General features: G+C 43.8%; 1 protein-coding gene across 5 annotated transcripts in view; it reads right to left on the bottom strand.

The window, feature by feature from the left end:
• Window positions 1–19,109, bottom strand: part of LOC120851079 — a 56,224-nt gene that overhangs the window by 4,787 nt on the left and 32,328 nt on the right. For all 5 annotated transcript variants that reach the window (XM_042290653.1, XM_042290648.1, XM_042290649.1 and 2 more), the window contains 3 exons: window positions 5,878–5,962; window positions 5,511–5,678; window positions 1,522–1,743 (listed from right to left, as the gene is read on the bottom strand). In XM_042290653.1, coding sequence (XP_042146587.1) covers window positions 1,522–1,743; window positions 5,511–5,678; window positions 5,878–5,962 — 475 coding nt within the window. The remainder of the gene's footprint in view (window positions 1–1,521; window positions 1,744–5,510; window positions 5,679–5,877; window positions 5,963–19,109) is intronic.

Here is a 19,109-nt window from a genome sequence, read left to right on the forward strand (position 1 = left end):
TGTGAAGGTAATCATGTTCACAGCCTCCACAATCAACCAGCCATTGAGCTGCACAGCAAGGGCATTGTGATAACTTGTCACGGTTCAAGGAAATGCGAAAGCTAGTGGCAGCCAACACATCAGGTTGTGAATTGAAGATCTGAACAGATGTGCGATATGACTGCTACTATACTCCGTTTCATAGTTAAGCTAGAATGCTGCCATGGCTAGTTGTGCAAGCACATGGCTTTGTCTAGCACCTCATTTGCATGCGACCACATGCAAATGAAACGCTAGACAAAGCCAAGCACTCGTGCTACTAGCCTTGGCAACATTGTAGCTTAAGTATGAGATGGAGTATAGTTGGTCATACAGACAAAATTCATTACAACGGACTAACGTGACCCAGCGCAAAACATTCCCTCTTGTATCTGAAGTATGCTGTATCCGAAACGGGGAGGAGCAGAAATAGAAAAACCTTTTACAGCGCAACTTCATGAAGCTTTACAGTAAAACCTCGTTATAACAAAGTTGAAGGAGCGGTCGTAATTCTTTCGTTATAACCATTAATTTGTTATAGCCAATGTCCATTTCTTCCCACTATTAGCAAGCAAGGGGAATTATGATTGCTTTGTTATATCCATTAGTTCGTTATATCCCATTTTGTTATAACGAGGTTTTACTGTATTTGCAAATCTTTCAGAAAGAACAGTGTGATGAGAGGCTGCTGTGATTGTCTGAGTGAATATGTGGCAACGTTTCACCGGATCTTAACTATATGCAGGAGTGTACATTTTACTTGGCTTAGCTGTGTAAACAATCCATCTTCGTACACACTGAATATGTTTCTATCTTCGTATCTAGCCAGGACTTAAGGCAACTACTTTGTCTGCTACTCGGAGATGACGCCTTCGGTAATGATAACAGCTCCTCCGCAGATTTGCCTGAAGACAACATTGTGCCGGACTTTAAACAGACTAAGTCAGCACTCCTTGAAATTGACAAGGCCAAGGCCCAAAATCACAGCAAGCTCTTCAGCACGCTTTCTCAGGAGAAATTCATTTACAGGAATGCCGAGCGTGCATGCGCCTCATAGTCACAACAAAGGGACCATCGCAACAAAAGGCCAAGTAGCTAGCCTCCTGGAGTCGCAAGTGCTTTCTGCAGATGTCACCAGAGACATATGCTTCTCCTCGATTCCCTTGTTCTTCATAAATGTACCGATTGTTTGGTTGTACAGGGTCCCTGCCTTTCCAACACTTAAATGTTTTTAACTAGATCCGCAGTGCTGATGATTCTTACTTTACTGCTGAGAAATCGAAAATGCATCATAAGTTTGTAAGTGCCGCTCCGGACTTAATTTTCCTCCAAATCTGCTGGAGCCAACACTAATCTGTTATGCCCATGCCCATTGAAACCAAAATTTGTTGCATTTAAAATCTATGTGGACTCGAAAAAAATCCACACTATGGTTTGTCATACACCGATTCATACTAATGAGTGCTGGCTTTAATTGGTAAACATTTTAGAAACAATACCTACCTCTTGTGTCAGTGCAAGCGCTGGGTACCGATCCGTCACAGCAGCCACAGTCAAATTTTCTTTATTTAGCCATGCCCTCCTAGTTTTGTAGGTCCTGTTCATGGCATCTTGTACTTTTTTCTGATCCCACACTGTCTTCTTCATCTCCTTCTTCATGAGGTCCACCTGTCCCTGAACTGCTGCCTCGTCCTCTCCAGTGCCACAGCTCGCAGCGGGAAACACCTGAAATTGAGAAACTATTAACTAAAGCAGGACCACCTGGTTCAGCTTCTACTCTTTTCTATAGAGGATGAGCTTCCCGAGCAGGAAACATGCGCAAGTTTGTCCCCCCTCCTCTCTTTGCCACGCCTGCTTGGGGAAGAAGAAACGAAGGGGCTAGGGAGACACAAAGGGGATTTTAAGTAAAATGCTCCATTCCATTAGTAAACAAGACACCCATGCCAGCAGTGCACTTTGTAAGCATGGCATGAACCTCCTGTCTCTCTGTTGTACATAGACAGCAACACCACTAGCACGAGCTGATGGGCATGTTATGCGTGGCTCGCACCTTGTGCAGAAGAACGTTCTCTAAGCTTATCCAGCAAAACTTGTCCTTGTACCAGACTACCTTCATGCAGTTTCCTTTATGCAATACTCTGTCATGGGTCATTCCATGTCAAACGTCCCAGGAGTTGCGCGCGACCACCTTCGATTTCTAAAAAAAAAATTCCTGGCCTTTTGCCACATTGTTCGTAGCCATGCACTAAGATATTTTTGACTGAAAAATTTTTTGATGGCGTGAGCGCGGTTTTAACTTTTGAAAAGAGCATGAAACTGGGTATCACTGTGTAATTTATGAAAAATCAGCATTTTTATCAAATACCCAACAATATTTTTTTCTTAAATCTGCACGGCTTTCGACTTGCAATGTGGTTGGGCTTGAGCAGTTTTGTTTACTTTAATTATTAAAAAAAAACACAACTTCTGAAAATTTTAACATGTTTGTTATTTTATTAAAACATATCTAATTGTTCCGGGGACTCAATAGAACTTTTTACCGGCTGCCCTGCAGGTATATAATCTTTAAAAAAATGTTTAAACTGCTCAATTAAATATCTTGCAGTAAAAAAATAAACTCCTGAAGTTGCCAAACAGTGTGTTTTGACGCATAAACAGCGGTTTATTTCACCCTGACGTGGTCCAAGTAAAAATACAAAATATGGTGGGTTTGGAAGAACAATCGATTGTCTTTTGATTCTGAAAGTTTAATCAAAGTAATTCATGTTTAAAGCGAGAAAACAATTTTTGAAGTTGAACACTCGCACCACAACCCGGCGTCGCTTCTTAACGCCTTTTCGCCATACAGCATGCCACCGGCGACGATAGCTGACACGATTAAGTCAAAAAAAAGAATGGAGTTTACTGCCGCTTCCCCTTGTCCGTCTTTTCACCTGCAAGGGAAGAAGCAATGGGCATCGTGTTGATAATCGGAGGTGCCGCCAGTGCGTAGCCATAGCAGGCCCGTTGTGCCCTTTGTATCCGAGGGCGGCTCCTCACACTCCGAAACGCAATGCCTAATCGACGGGCAGCACCAGCAGACGTGGACTTCTAAAAGGGAAACGTGACAATATCGCCGCGAAATCTAGCCGTCACGCATACTGGGGTTAAAAGCGGAACTATTCAGCGACGCAAGAATTTGCCGTTTCAAAGCCGATTTAAACACAAACGAGGCATCAGCATCCAACGGCGTGCATTCGTTAACACCACATCGCCTAATTGTTTGAGATTGCCCGTTCACTAAGCTTTTGTGTTGCTGTTTAAATAGTGTCCTCACGTTGATATTAGAGAGTCAATGCGATGTGTACGTAAGAAAGAGCAAGCTTACTAGTGGATACTCTGACCTGGCAGTGCTAAGCATCTGCTGATATCAAGACAGTGGAAGACCACAGGAGGACACCGCCGCACTAAACAGTCGAAATAGGAAAATCCATAAAGCAACAAGAGTGGAAAAAAGCTTCTTCTCACCAAGATATACCGGCAACTCGAAGTCCCGCTGTCTACCTGCATGCGCAAACCGTGACACCGTCGCACGCTTTGCTAGGCTCGACGGTGGTGTGCTGTGCAGGAAAGAGGCGCAAGAAACGACGCCAGGTAGCGGCGCGAGAGCTCTCCTTCAAAAGGTTTTTTTCCTCTTTAGAACAAGATTATTTTATTTAAAATTTCAAGAACAAAAGGCAATAAACTCTTAAGTCACCATGTTTCATATTTTATTTGGGCCAAGTTCAAGGCAGAATTGACGGCGCTTGAAACGGCAAAAGGCAATTTTGCACAAATTTAGTTGCTTTTCTGCATGATATTTAGTTGTACGGCCTGAAACCCTTCTTTTTTTTTTTCCTTTTGTGCAGTATACCTACAAAGCCGCCAATAAGCATTTTTACAGTCACCTGCAGCAACGAGATAGTTTGTAACAAAACTACCAAAAATGCTAAAATTCTTACATATTCCTTATTTTTTTAAATTGCTTCAAGCCAATATTCATGATGCTTATTACGTAGCAATCCCAATACCATGTGGCTTTTAGGCAAAAATACTCCACCTTTCCATAAATATATCTTACTTCTCATGGAGAGTAAAATATATTTATGGAGAAGTCCACGTCGCCTGACGCGTTGAGAAGTCCATGTCTGCTGATGCTGCTCGTCGATTAGGCATCGCGTTTCGGAGTGTGAGGAGCCGCCCTCGGATACAAAGTGTACAAGGGGCCTGCTATGACTACGCACTGGCGGCACCTCCGATTATAAACACGATGCCCGCCGTTTCGTCCCTTGCAGCTGAAAAGACGGACAGGGGGAAGCGGCAGTAAAACTCCGTTCCTTCTTTGGACCTAATCATGTCAGCTATTGTCGCCGGTGGCATGCTGTGCGGTGAAGAGGCGTTAAGAAGCGACGCCGGGTTGTGGTGCGAGAGTTCAACTTCAAAAATTGTTTTCTCGCTTTAAACAAAAATTACTTACATTAAACTTTCAAAATCAAAAGACGATTGATTGTTCTTCCAAACCCACAATATTTTGTATTTTTACTTGGACCACCTCGAGGTGAAATAAACAGCTGTTTATGCGTCAAAAGAGACTCTTTGGCATCTTCAGGAGTTTTTTTTTTACTGGAAGATATTTAATTGAGTGGTTTAAACACTTTTTTATAGATTATATACCTGCAGGGCAGCCGGTAAAAATTTCTATTTAGTCTCCGGGGCAATTAGATTTTTTTTTTTTTTTAATGAGAAAAATTTTAAATTTTCCAAAAAAGATTGTTTTTAAAAAATATTTAAATTAAACAAAACTGCACAAGCCCCACCACATTGCAAGTCGAAGGCCATACATATTTAAGAAAAAAAATATTGTTGGGTGTTTGATAAAAAAGCTGATTTCTCATAAATTATGGGGTGATACACAGTTTCACGCTATTTTTAAAAATTAAAACCGTGCTCACACCATCAAAAAATTTCTTTCATCAAAAATATTTTAGGGCATGGCTACAAACAATGCGGCAAAAGTGAACTTTTTTTAGAAATCGAACCTGGTCGAGCGCAATGTCTCGGGCTATTGGCCCTCATGCAACAGTTCTGCCAAACCTGACAAACATCTCCTTTACTGCCATTTTTTCTTTATTTTTCTACTGTCGTGACTGGGTGCCAGAGTACGTCTCTGAGCTTTCTTTTATGGAGGTTGGAGATTACACTTGTACTGACAAGGAAAATCAATAGTGCCGCAAATGTTACATGCTGAGTACATAAATTAGTTAAATGCCTCCTCAAGTTCAATTTCTTTCCATGGTTGTTATGAGCACATGTGGTACAGCTTGCAGAGGGCAAATTCAGGCAGTTTCCTGGCAGCCCGCAGACTAGACCCTTCTCTGAAGCAAACCTTTAACCTAAATTCTAAGTGTGGAGGCTTCGCTAGGCAAGGCTTTAAAGAAACAAAATCCTAAAGGACTGACAAGTTATGAACTTACATTTCTAACTGCATTCTTTGGCCTGCACTGCTGGTTGCAAGGAAGTGCAGCTCTTCGCTCTCGGTGAGCCTTAGCTTCAGCTTTTCTGGCGTCCACTTCGTTCACACCGGCTGGCATCCTTTTCCTTATGTTTCTGGCCCGGTTCTTGATACTTGCATGCCAGGAAACCTAAAATATAACATTAGCAAAGACTTTTGGCTGATAATTGCATCATTGAAGATATTGCCATCAGAACCTGGCAAGTGCAAACAATTCATGTTTGACACCAGTGCATAATCTGATGAATATGTGTTTGCCATGAAGGGCAAAGGCAGCACAGTCGATTGGCTGCAATTAAGTCATCCAAGCAAGAAAAAAAAACACTCACACAGTGTGTTCGTGACTTGTCCTTGAGCTGTGGGTATCTGCGTACTAGGTCTTTGGCGGCTGCGAGATAGTGCTCGCAAGGATACCTAGGACAAATTTCAAAAGTCAGTCACTTGTCCGGTCAGTTACTCAGAAGTGAAACTTTGAGAACTGGCATTATTTTGCTCACAGTCTAGTTCCATTTTATAGTCGGTAGTGGCTTTTTATCTTTCCCAGCAGAATTTCTGAGTCACATCAGCACTGCAAGACCTCTAATCTATGCACATAATCAAAATTTCGCTTCCTAACATTGTGCTTTGAGGCAGTCTAAAAAAGTCTATCAGCTCAAGTGTGCAATCTGCAGAGAAACAAAAAAAAAAAAACAAGTATGAGGAAGACAAAAACTTACCTTGATCCTACGGATGAAATCAGAGTACACAGAATGTGTGGAGTGTGCGGTAAGCTTTGCTGCACTCACAAATGGTTTTCTACAGTTTTTGTTTCCCACCTTGCACTTTACACATCGTATGTACTCCAACTTAATCCATAGGATCAAAGAAAGTTTACTCTTTTCTGTTTGAAAATGACACTAATGTGCTAGTGTCTCCATGTTTATGCGTGTCTCCATGTTTCAGTGGGTTCTAGAGGTGTCTATAGTCCTTTTCCTTGTCTTTAGGCGGGGAAACAGAGCGTTGAGATTTTTCCCTTTGCCTTTGACTGGAATGACTACGAAGATATTGTAAATGGCCGAAGAGGCTTGTACACTGTAGCTGGGAGCGGAAGCTTATGATGCAGAGCCCAGGGACTCTGGATTCGATCCCCGCCACTGCCCATCTCAATCTGGATGAACATCGCATCAATCTGCGGCCATGTATCACTACTGTGTGATACAGATTAAAGACCCAAGGCTAGCAGTCGTAATGCACCGATTAACTCTCTCATTTACAGTGTAAACCAGCGTCACTGTATGTACACTGGCACACCGACCACACGCTGCCTAAGCACTAATGTTCAATTTGATTTTAAGTTGCGAAGACTCCATTATGACAATAATTGATGCACATGACGAGGGGCAGGTCTTGCGCATGCCACATCAAGACATTGTGCCAGTCTGACTGGTGGAAACTATGAGAAAAAACAGAAAGGACACTATGCGACATCAATCTTCTCTATGGCTTGTGCCTGCACACCATTGAGCAAACACAAACACATAAAAGGCAAAGGGGTTGAAGCGATCCAGAAGCCTCGTGCACTACAGTGATGGCTAGAGCACGAGCTCACAGTAAGGTAGGATGGTCCGATTGTGCAAGAGCTCGCTCAGTGAAAGCATTTAGCAAAGCTATAAGCTTGCACTGCCTCATGCCTCTCGCCATGTTTTTGCTGTGGTGCCCACTTTTGGGTCATTCCATGTCAAACGTCCCGGGCGTTGCGCTCGACCACCTTCGATTTCTAAAAATAGAATCCATGGCCTTTTGCCGCATTGTTTGTAGCCATGCCCTGAAATATTTTTTATGAAAAAAAATTTTTGATGGTGTGAGCGTGGTTTTAGCTTTTAAAATAGTGTGAAGCTATAGGTATCACTCTATAATTTATAAAAAAATCAGCTTTTTTATGAAACACCCAACAATTTTTTTCTTAAATCTGCACGGCTTTCGACTTGCAATGTGGTTGGGCTCGTGCAGTTTTGTTTAATTCAAATATTTTTTTAAAACACAATTTTTTGTGAAAAATTTAACATTTTTGTTATTTTATTGAAAAATATCTGTTTGCTCTGGGGACTAACTAGAACTTTTTACCGGCTGCCCTGCAGGTATACAATCTATAAAAAAATGTTTAAATCGCCCAATTAAATATCTCGGAGTAAGAAAAAAAAATCCTGAAGTTGCCAAAAAGTGTGTTTTGATGCATAAACAGTCGTTTACACACTTGCCAGGTTCGCCAGGATAGTATTAGAGAGATCTTAACAAGGGGGGGGGGGGGGGGGGGGGAAGCAGGAAATGAACTGTTTCGTCCAAACTACCAACAAGCTACACCACTAATGATTTGCTAAATGTTCGACGTGGCTGATGCCGCCCCTTTTTCAGGAAGTCCTCGGAATACTGTCAAGCATAACAATGTTCGCCCCTGTGACACTTCGCCAAAAGAACATTACCGAGGGTCGTGTCAGACATAGATGCTCGGAACTGGGTGCGATTTTTCTTTATTACGCTAAACTGCCTTTCGCATTCAGTGTTGCTGTGTGGTATTGACAGGATTCCAAGCATTACTGCTGAGATACGACCAAACTTCAGAAGTCCGTCTGCGCCTTTGATGTGGGAAATGGTGTTCCACCAGACATCAGCTCGCTCCTCTTGAAGCGCATCTGGAGGAATGACAAATGCCTGCAGCTTCACAAATTCCATCTCCAGAAAGTTGAGAGCTTCATCTTCAGACTCTTGCTGCTCTGCCGGCAATAAGGCTGGAAACCGCTCCCCAAAAAAAAGAGGACGTTCCGAAATGACATGGTTTCGATGGATTTCAGGTTCGCTACACGTGCGTTACTGAGTGCATTGTGAGCCAATGGAAATTTGAGGTGAATATAGTCACAAGCAGTGACCATATATCTTCGAACTCCCTCAAAAATTGTTCTCGTGTACTTGGCAACAGTCTATCTACAATGTGTTTAGCTTCTTGACCAATCACAATGTCTTCATCATCCCTCTGTGCATCGTGGCTCTTGCAGTCAATCTCAAGAAGGTCCTTGTGCCCCTTCAACAGGCCTGGCCTCACAAACCTTGACAGGAGCTCTTCAGGAAGGCCAAAGAGCAGTGATCGCAGAACGTGTGTTTGAGGAGCTTGTGCTTGCAGGCGGCAGTTCAATGCCTCAAAAGTAGGGATAGTGGTCTCCAAAAAAAGGCAGCATGCTTTGTTGAGATCAGAGCTTAAGAACATGAACAGCCGTTCCTCACGTGTTAAAAATGGTAACTGCTCAGTCTTGTCTGCCACACCAGTGCTCTTAACCTTTTTCACTGTCACTGGTGTACTTTCTCTGGTCTTTTTTCTCTTCTGGTTACTCAGAATGTGCTTTGACTGTGCAGTTGGCGCTGACGCCACCGTCGTCTTTAGAATTTGGTAGAACGACAGAAATTTTGGACCTTGTGCCTTCTTTCTTCACCTCATGAAGCAAAACACTCAACAGAGGTGCCCATTGATTTAGTAGCCTTTGCAGGCATTTCCCCAGCAACAACCACCGGGTGGCCACGTGCTTCAGGATTTTTCGGAACTGAACATTGTGTATTTTGTGGAACTGTTTCAGGGCAACTTTCCTTTTTGCACTGTTTTCCGAATAAAAAAACATCCACGAGAACTTCGTCAACCTTAGCCGAGAGACAGAACGCAGCTTTTTAGCCGCAATGTTTATCAAATGGCACAAACAACCAATATGATAACATTTTCATTGGCCTACCGTCAGCACTGCCGCCACGCAATTTGTTTTTCCCAGCATTACATTGGCGTTTTCAGAACCAAAAACTATGCAGTTACACAACGGTATGTTCAATGAAGTGAGGGTATCTGTAATCAATGCGCCGATGTTGCGCCCCGTAGAATGGCCCTCTAAGGTGCTCAGTTGGCGGGGGGTGCTGCCAGTGCTGCAGTTGTTTGCAGCAAAAAGAGACAACGGAAGTGAAGAAAAACTGTAATAAAAATAATCGGACCCTAGCGCCACCTAAGGCACTGCGTAGACATCTCCTCGTGCCATGGCCGGGCTAGAGGCGCGCGCGTGCCGAGTCCAGAACGGCCGTGCTCGTGCGTAGGTGAAAGCGGCAGCGGCACTGCGTTTTTCTGAACAGGAAGCTAACAATCATATAAGCCGTGTTCCCAAATGCACTCGAACTTACTCAACAGTAGAGGTTTCGTACCTTGGCGTTTGAAAATCTACCCTCGTTCTACGCTCCTGCTCCGAGTTGTCACGTGGTAACCTGCCGGAGTAACCTAAACCTACTCTCGAGTAACTTGCACTGACACACGTGTAATAAATTATAACAAAAAAGTCATAAAAAAAAAAAAAAAAAAAAACTACAGCGGCTGTTTTTCGAGAGATTTGGGGTTGCGTTCATACAATCGGGAGAGCTGGCAAGTATGTGCTTATTTCACCCTGAGGTGGTCTAAGTAAAAATACAAAATATGAAAGGTTTGGAAGAACAATCAATTGTCTTTTGATTCTGGAAGTTTAATCAAAGTAATTTTTGTTGAAAGCGAGAAAACAATTTTTGAAGTTGAACTCTCGCATCACAACCCATCGTCGCTTCTTAACGCCTCTTTGCCACACAGCACGCCACCGGCGACGATAGCTGACACGATTAGGTCTAAAGAAAGAATGGAGTTTACTGCCGCCTCCCCTTGTCCGACTTTTCAGCTGCAAGGAAAAAAACGGCGAGCATCCTGTTGATAATCGGAGGTGCCATCAGTGTGTAGCCATAGCCACACACTCCGAAACGGGATGCCTAATCGACGGGCGGCATCACCTGACGTGGACTTTTCCTAAAAGGGAAATGTGACAATATCGCCGCAAAATCTAGTTGTCACGCATACTGCGGTTAAAAGCGGAACTATTCAGCGATGCAAGAATTTGCCGTTTCAAAGTTGATTTAAACACAAACGAGGCGTGAGCCTCTAACGGCACGCATTCGTTAACACCACATAGCCTCGTCGTTTGAGATTGCCCGTTCACTCGGCTTTTCTGTTGCTGTTTAAATAGTGTTGTGACGTTGACAATAAAGAGTGATTGCGATGTGTATGTAAGAAACAGCAAGCTTACTAGTGGACGCTCCGACCTGGCAGCGCTAAGCATCTGCTGATATCAAGACAGTGGAAGACCACAGGAGAACACCAACGCGCAAAACAGTCGAAATAGGAAAATCCATAAAGCAACAAGAGTGGAAGAAAGCTTCTTCCCACCAAGATGTACCCGATAACTTGAAGTCCTGCTGTCTGCCTACGTGCGCACATCGTGACACCATCGCACACTTTGCCAGACTCGACAGTGGCGTGGTGTGTAAAGAAGAGGCACAACGCGCAGTTTCAGGTATGCTTGCTGAATTGCTGGCTGACCAGAAAAAGATGGAAATCAAATTATCCCATCAGTCAGTTAACTCCCGATGTGACGCTCTTGAAGCACGAGTGGCTGCCCTTGAGTCGTCTTCCGCCACGCCAAGTGACCCTTGTACATCTTGTGACAATCTGCTTATAGAACTTAAGCCGTTGTCTGGCGTGGTAGACAGACTCGTATCGAGGGATGACGACTTGGAAAACCTTTCGCGCGGAAATAATCTAATCTTGCATGGCCTCACGGAAAGGGCAGTCGAAACTAGTGAGTCATTACTTTCTAACATGTCAGAAATATTCTTGGGTAAACTGAATACAGTCTAAGCCCGTTATAACAGACCTCGATTTTGACCAAGATTTCGGTCTGTTGTAAAAGTAGTACGTAGTACGCAGATATGAAGTTGAGTCAATCGTATGTAGACGAAAACCAACCGAACTTCACAAATCGGCATGTTATCGTAATGAGCTTAGACTGTATTTACTGTCCACGTATTGAAAGGTGCCATAGAATAGGTCGAAAACACGATGATCGTTCACGTCCTGTCATTATGAAACTTCTTGATTTCCGCGAAAAAATTGAAGTTTTGAAAAATTCTTCCAAGCTCAAGGGTTCAGATATTCGTATCTCAAAGACTTCTCTGTTCATGTCCATTCTGTTCGAAAGAATATATGGGATGCATCGGCCTCTTTTTGAGACAGTGGCTCCACCGTCCGCCTTCGATATGATCATGTCTTCATTAATAATGTGCGATATAATTAGGACGATAAAACTAACACTCTGGTTAAGTGTTCGGACTACACCGCCCAGGCTGATACCACCGCCCCATCTGCTGATGGTCGTTTACTCGGCCACGATTTAAAAGACGGTTTAAGTGACAATCTTTCTGTTTTGAATGTTAACGCCAGAAGTTTAGGAAATAAGTTCCCTGATTTTCTGTCACTAATTTCTTCCCACTCTGCTCACATTATTGGAATCACTGAAACATGGTTACATGATGGCATATATGACACCGAAATTACACCCTCTGGTTTCTGCGTGGTTAGAGGTGATAAGAAGTATGGGCGTGGCGGTGGCGTCGCACTCTTTTTAAAGACTAATATTAAATTTTCAGCAATACAGGGGCCTCCCCAGATTGAATCAGTGTGGTGCAAAATTCATGTGGAAAATAGATCTTTTGTTGTTGGCGTTGTCTACCGCCCTCCCGGCTCTCCTATTGATCAGCTACATACTTTATGTGACTTTATGCACAAGCATAACCTGTCTTCTTCCAATTTAATATCAGGGGTGGAACTCATGAAATGTATTTGGGAGCAGCCACGGGAGCAGTTCTAACCGCTGTTTTGGAGCAGGTTGGGAGCAGCTAAAACTACATTCTGGAGCAGGCTAGGAGCAGCTCAGATCAGTTTTCATTGCACTTCTGCTTGTGTCTTAGACGAGCTCGGGAGCAACTTCAATAGTGCTTAGCTGCACAGATGAACATGAGTGGTTAGGAACCTAGGTAGATGGGATAACAGTGTAGCAGATGCGAAAACTTGAAACTTCGTGAGCCTTAATGAGAACCAAAAAGCAAGTACCATATATTTCTGAAGATGGTATCCTTGATATTTTCTGAGTGGCTTTCAGCTGCTCAAAATGCAAACCAACACTGCTTATCGCACAACTCACGTGCTCGACATAGTAATTATATGTGCGAACCACGTGACGTGCGTAAGCAATGGATGTGCTGTTGCGTGGAGGAACAGGGACACAAATTTCAAGTTTATCCTATTGTGCAACTCAATATCGAAGCAGCAGACTACGATTAACAGACTTATCGTATTCAAAGCGATGATAAGGAGAAAGGTTAAAGGACGCCGAGCAGATCTACCCCTCGCCTGAGAGCTGCTGGCCGGCAAGGTTTCGGATCGGACTGCGTTTCAGTTCTATCAAATCACAATTTATCTTGCCGGAATGCGGTTCCAACTTCCAACGATGAAGCACTAAAAGGAATCTTTTGCTCATTTGTTTTCAACTGCGCTCACGTACGGATCCTGGGCCGCAGAGCCTCAGGCAATCTGCCGCTTAACGACTCGACCTCACCTTGGCCTACTTGGTTAACCGCTGATGGTTGAAGAATAGCAATCCAATCGCAGGTGGTGTAGCGCTTGGAATCCGAACCCCGAGTTTTTCCGCGCGCTTCCGACTCGGAACACACACGGAGAATAAACAGAACAAAGGATTGCAAGGCCGACCAAGCTAAACGCGCTCATTGTTGCCAATCGAGTCCATAGAAACCGAAACCAAGACAAAATACAATTTGTTTGGCGCACGTTGTGCGATTTGATGCATAATGGCGCAAGGTATTGGCTGTGGCGCAGTTTCCGCAAAATGGCGCAGGATGGCGCAGACAAATGCGTCTGGCGCAAAATGGCGCAAATGGCGCAGCCGTTCCACCCCTGAATATTAATGGGTGATTTTAATTTACCTGGCATCCAGTGGTAGTCTTTTTGTAAAGAGTTACTGAACTTTTCGTTATCATTTAAAGCAGATTGTTCAGGAGAGCACGAGAGAGTCGTCAGTTTTAGATTTGGTCTTTCTTCAAATACCTCTTCTAGAAAACCGTTTTGAATGTGAAGTCGTTGACAGTATATCAGATCATAAGGCAGTCTGTTTCTGTCGCTTATTTTGTTCCTAAAACACGTTTTGTTTACCCCACATTTCCTGATTTTAACCGTGCCGATGACGTGTCCATAATTGACTCATTAAGCCATTCCTTTGAAGTGTTTGAACAACTTAGTATTTCCAGTGACGTGAATGTACTCGTTACATTTTTTGAAGACTTGGTTAAATCGTGTATCCAGCAATTTGTGCCACTCAAAACAAAAAAAAAATAACATTGTCACTCCTTGTATAACAAGGAAATTATTGCATTTATCGCGACGTGTCGGCAGACTGCAGCGTGGAAAACGTTGCTCAGTTTAATCAAGCAAAGGAGGAACTCCCAACTTAAAACTAATTCCGCGAAAGACTTCTATTTCCGTGTTACATTGCAAAACTTAATAAAGAGCAACCCTCGAAAATTCTGGAGATCTACTTTACCAGGCAGCACGACTTCAAGCTCGTTCATAATTAACGACGTAACGCTGACAATCGCTACAGCGTTCAATACATACTTTCAGTCAGTATAACAGTTGATAATTTCGAAATTCCTCCTTTTAATTATGTTTCGCAGTCTGCGGTTGACGACATAGATGTGAACGTTCGGGGTGTACTAAACCTGATTCTGAAGTCAGATAAAAAAAAAGACCTGGTCCTAATGACATTCCTGATTCATTCATTGTTCGGTGCTCCCTTGGGTGCAGTCGGTATCTCACGGTTATTTTTCAGAAATCACTGTCAACGGCCACAGTTCCTTCATCTTGGAAACTCGCAAAAATCATCCCCGTATACAAATCTGGCCACTCACAATCACTGCCAAACTACAGACCAATTTCTATAACGTCACATTCATGCAAATTATTGGAACATATTGTCTACAGGCATGTTGTGGAGTTTCTCAAACTTACAATATTTTATGCGATTTCCAACATGGTTTTCGACGCGGTTATAGTACTGTGACACAACTAACAGAATTTGTTCATGATATCGCTCAATCTCTTGATAACGGTACTCAAGTTGATGCGATATTTACAGATTTGTCAAAGGCTTTCGACACAGTTCCTCATTCTAAACTTCTGCACAAGCTTAACCGAATTCTAAATAATCATCACCCGGTCAACTGAATATCTAGTTTTCTTTCTTGTCGGTCACAGGTTGTCTACATTAACTCATCCAAATCTAGTAGAGTTGATGTATCATCAAATGTTCCACAAGGATCAGTTCTTGGACCGCTACTCTTCTTGTTATACATCAATGATTTGCCATACTATATTTCCACTAAGATACAACTTTACGCTGACGACCGCATACTATATCATGTGATAAACTCCTCCGATGACCATATAACTCTTAAGGCTGCGGTACCACGGCGGCCATCTTGAACAAAACATTAGTTGAACCACCAGGGCGGCGTTGGCTGTCCGTATGAGCAAATGCTGCAAAACCTGCGCGCCAATTTCAAAACCCTTTTTCCCGTCGCTTGCGACCTTGAGTTTCCTTCTCCACTCTTACGCCCCTCCTTTCACGTGTTCACCCTCTGGCGCGTCGCGCCCACGTTCATTGTTGGGAGGACAATGTACCGGATAATCCCCAACTTGAGGCCCCGATTTGAGCGAGATGGGGTTTTGAAGCGGTATGGAAAAGTGGGACCGTCAATTTTGAACTATGCCTTTTCGATACTGCATAAGTTGTGTACGGGGCTGGCCAAGGCACGGGCGCGAGGACGTAACTGTATACAATGCTTGGGTTGCAGGAGCACTCGCGCGCAGAAATGGTAGGACGCGCTTTCTGAAATCACACGCCTACATTCCGCAGCGTTGCAATCCTAGGAGTAAAACAGAGTACATCTTCGGACAGTGCGTGAGTTGATGCCGGCCGTACGAAAGACACACCTCGCGCTTCCTGTCACTACTGCCTCTGCTTGCACGCGCTGCCGATTGGCGGTCTTTTCTTTATTTTGTTTCGTCGCTCTTTTGAAAATACTGAAACTAATATTTTCTCAGACCCTGCTCATCGTACCTCTGCACTACAGTTGTGTAAACACATTGTGATGTAATTTGAGATATGGGACGGAGTGTCTACATTCTTATTTCGTGTGTAATGCCGGCATAAGATTCCTTTGCTGCCAGAGGGTCAGAATAATGGTAGGGTCGGCAGCAAAAACTATTTCAATGACCGAATTATGATCAAACACCAGTAAGAACATAAAAAAGAAATCACATGGGGACAATAAAAATATTGCTACAAGAGGATGGTACGCGGGGCACAAACAATATTCGGAGTGACGTTGAGGGAACGCTACAAGCCAGATCTTTCCTGATGGCAGCCGTAAAAGTTGATCTGGTGCCTCGTTTTGATCGGCTTTGCACGGAAACTCGTCGACTACCGACTATCTTGTCAGTGGTGAACATAGTGAACATGAACTGGATGATTTTTTTGTTGTTTTTGTTTCTGTAGTTAAATGAGAGCATGGAAATATGAGACGTCCGCTGACGCTTGCGTCGGCTAACGGAACCTCAATCGCCGATCGCGGCCGATGTCATGGGCGTATACAAATACATCAAGTCGTCTGGGCGGGAGCAGTTGAAGCGCCGCACTTTTTTGGCCGGTCAGTAGAGACTCCGCGAATTCTGACTCGAGGCTACTCTGTGCGGAGAGAGCCTCTACTGAGCACTTCACTCACAGCGTTTTCACCCTGTGAGTGAAGTGAGTTGGTCAGTGATAGCATCGAAGGCTAACTTCGAACTCTAATTTGGAAATAATGTCTCTGTTGCCGCATCGCGGACAAAGATATATATGCTCTTATCACTGTAGCAAAATAATGTGGCAGGATTTGTGCTCTTGTTATGATCGTGTACCATTGTAGTCGACGTCATCCCAGCACGGCGTATCGTTTTTGTATTCGGTTCAGCCCTGCAAACCACACTTAGGAAAAAAATGAAAGTTTGCACCTTGTTTGTTCAATTTTTTGTTATACTGCAGAAACACATTGCGCCCCGTGTTTTTGAAGGCACGGTAGACGGTGGTGACGGTGAGGTGACTGACCCCCATGTCAGCCGGCGTCTCGCTCGACCTCCTCGGAGGACAGGTCGTTTTTACTGGTGACTGGTGCATACGTGGAGCAACTCCGCGCGCATTGCGTTCTTCATCTCAGAGAACGCAATACATGACTCAGCTCTATCTCGTCATCGCTCCAAAATGACAAGTGGAATTCGCAACTGTAGTCGGTGACAGGTCAAGAACGAAGTGGGAGCTCCTCCCACCCTGTTCCACTTCAGCGGAGCGAACGGGGGAGAGGAGGTCGCTCCCTCTCCAGCGTTCGCAAATGGCAAATTTTAGTTTATTAGGCCACTAACTGTCAATTTACGCTCGTTCCTTTACGTCCGCCGCAGCCGATAATGTTATCCCCGGGAATACCAAAAGTATAATTTCTTTCAACAAAAAAAAACAAAACAAAACATAATAATAAAACGCCCGGTATATCACAGCTTTGACAACTCTTCACGTGTGTGAGGTTCGATGACCGACAGAGAACCACCGCTGGCCGTGCTCCCGAAGCGGGGAAGTGCAATTTATGGAGACCGATCATATTATCAGAAAGGTGCAGACTAGGGATCCTTCATGTGTGCGAAGCGCACATGGAGGCACTCTAATGCAGACAATCCAGGAAAAGTATTCTTGCAACTATGAGGTTCCAGTTGTACTTACACATGCATTATCGTCAAATTTGACGGAGTTCCAACACTAAAGAGTTGTCAAGAGTGAAGATTATAAATGAGAATATCAGCAGGAATCTATTGTCTGTTTACTGAAAACAAAACAAGCATCAGAAAAACGCATTTGGGCGGCCAGAAGCACCGACTGCACGCACCCGAATGGGAGGACACTCCTAGCAATTTGTTTTCAGAGCCACGGTATGCCGGCTGCCGGCCAAATAGTCACTTTAATTCTATTATGGCTTTCGAAACGTAAATACACGCTCGAGCATTTTCAACAATATCAAGCGAGCGCCGACCGGCCTGTAGATCAGCGCATCGTCACGGCGCGAAGTAGCGATATCAATGACAGTACGCGCGTGCGCAGAAGAAACGCGCCGAAGTCGGCGTCGGCTGCTAAGCTGTTTCCCCAATCACGACCCACCCTTGGTGCGACGCCCACCGCTTGCCCCACCCCATAAGCAGGGGACCTAGTAATCAAAGCGACACACACGGTACGCAAACACGAACAGCAGCCAGTAGGAAGGACACCGACACGAGCTTAGTCAGCGAACGAAAAGACAGACACAAACTTCACTCTAGGCAAACAGAGCAGGGGTAGTTACAAGGATGAGAGGCGTGCGCAGATGGAGGTAAGCAGTGCACAATAAATACGCGAAAACTCGCAGCAACCGAAGAACCACGCAGCAAACATGTACGTGCACACGCACCAGAAGCACGTGCGTCACGCTGCGTATCTACGCGGAACTGGCGATTTTGGCATTTCGGTAATTTGAAACTTCGATATCGATTGCGTGAACAATTTATTCAGCAAACTGAACCGGTGGAGCCTCGCATAAAAAAAAAAATCGTTTGACAATATGAAAGCGACTGAAATTCTTCCTAAAAGCTATATTAGCAGAAGGTACCGTGTTATAAAGGACCTCACGAGTTTCGACCAAGTTTTCCAGCACGTTATTTTGCAAGAAACGGAAGAAGCCAAGTGTACAACCAGTTTCCGAAGCTGGCAACCACAGCTGGAATCAGCGCCATCCTCGGCAGTTTCCTGAACCTCGCATAGTCACATTTCAGCCACCGCCACATAGAGGGCGCAACCAGACATCCAATTTGTGTTTTCTGTATGTTTTATGATTTTTTTTAATAAATAAGCTCGATTAGTGAAAGTGTGGGCTAATAATCAGGACCTGGAACAGTAATCTCCATTTAATACTAAAAATATCGGCCTAAATGTCTGCCAAAAAGGGTCAAAATACTCGGTTTTGACTATCAACAAATTCGTGATTTCGCCTATATTCAAACTTTTTTTATGGAAACTCAAAGGTGAAATTTAGAAAAAGGGCCTCTAATGACAAAGCAGAATATGTTTTTCTTTGCAGGTCTACAATTTTATTCAAATGTGCCAATCCCTAAGCGCTGTACCACTGTACTACCAAATGAAGTTTGCCAAAAAAACTGTTTTTGTCACTTTTCACGTGAGCATTCCGAAAAAAGTTTAGGCCATATTACAATGAAATTTAGCGTAGCTCTTTCTACCATAGTTGCAAACACATGTAAAAAGTTTCAAATAAAATGACCGAGTAGGCGGCCAAAAATCCGCGACTGAATGTGCTTCCGCGAGGTACATTTTTTAAAGTAAATATCTGTCAAAATAAAATGAAAAACGAAAAAAGGGCCTCTAATGACAATGAACGCACTCTTCTTCTATAACATTCTAAAATTTGAAATAAATTGCTCCAATTGTGCACCCTGTACCACTGTACTACGAAACCATGTTTTGCCGAAAAGGCCAATGTTCGCGGGTGCCCACTGAATTAG

The sequence above is a fragment of the Ixodes scapularis genome, unplaced genomic scaffold, assembly GCF_016920785.2.
Source record: "Ixodes scapularis isolate PalLabHiFi unplaced genomic scaffold, ASM1692078v2 PGA_scaffold0__279_contigs__length_252992795, whole genome shotgun sequence".
Taxonomy (NCBI): domain Eukaryota; kingdom Metazoa; phylum Arthropoda; class Arachnida; order Ixodida; family Ixodidae; genus Ixodes; species Ixodes scapularis.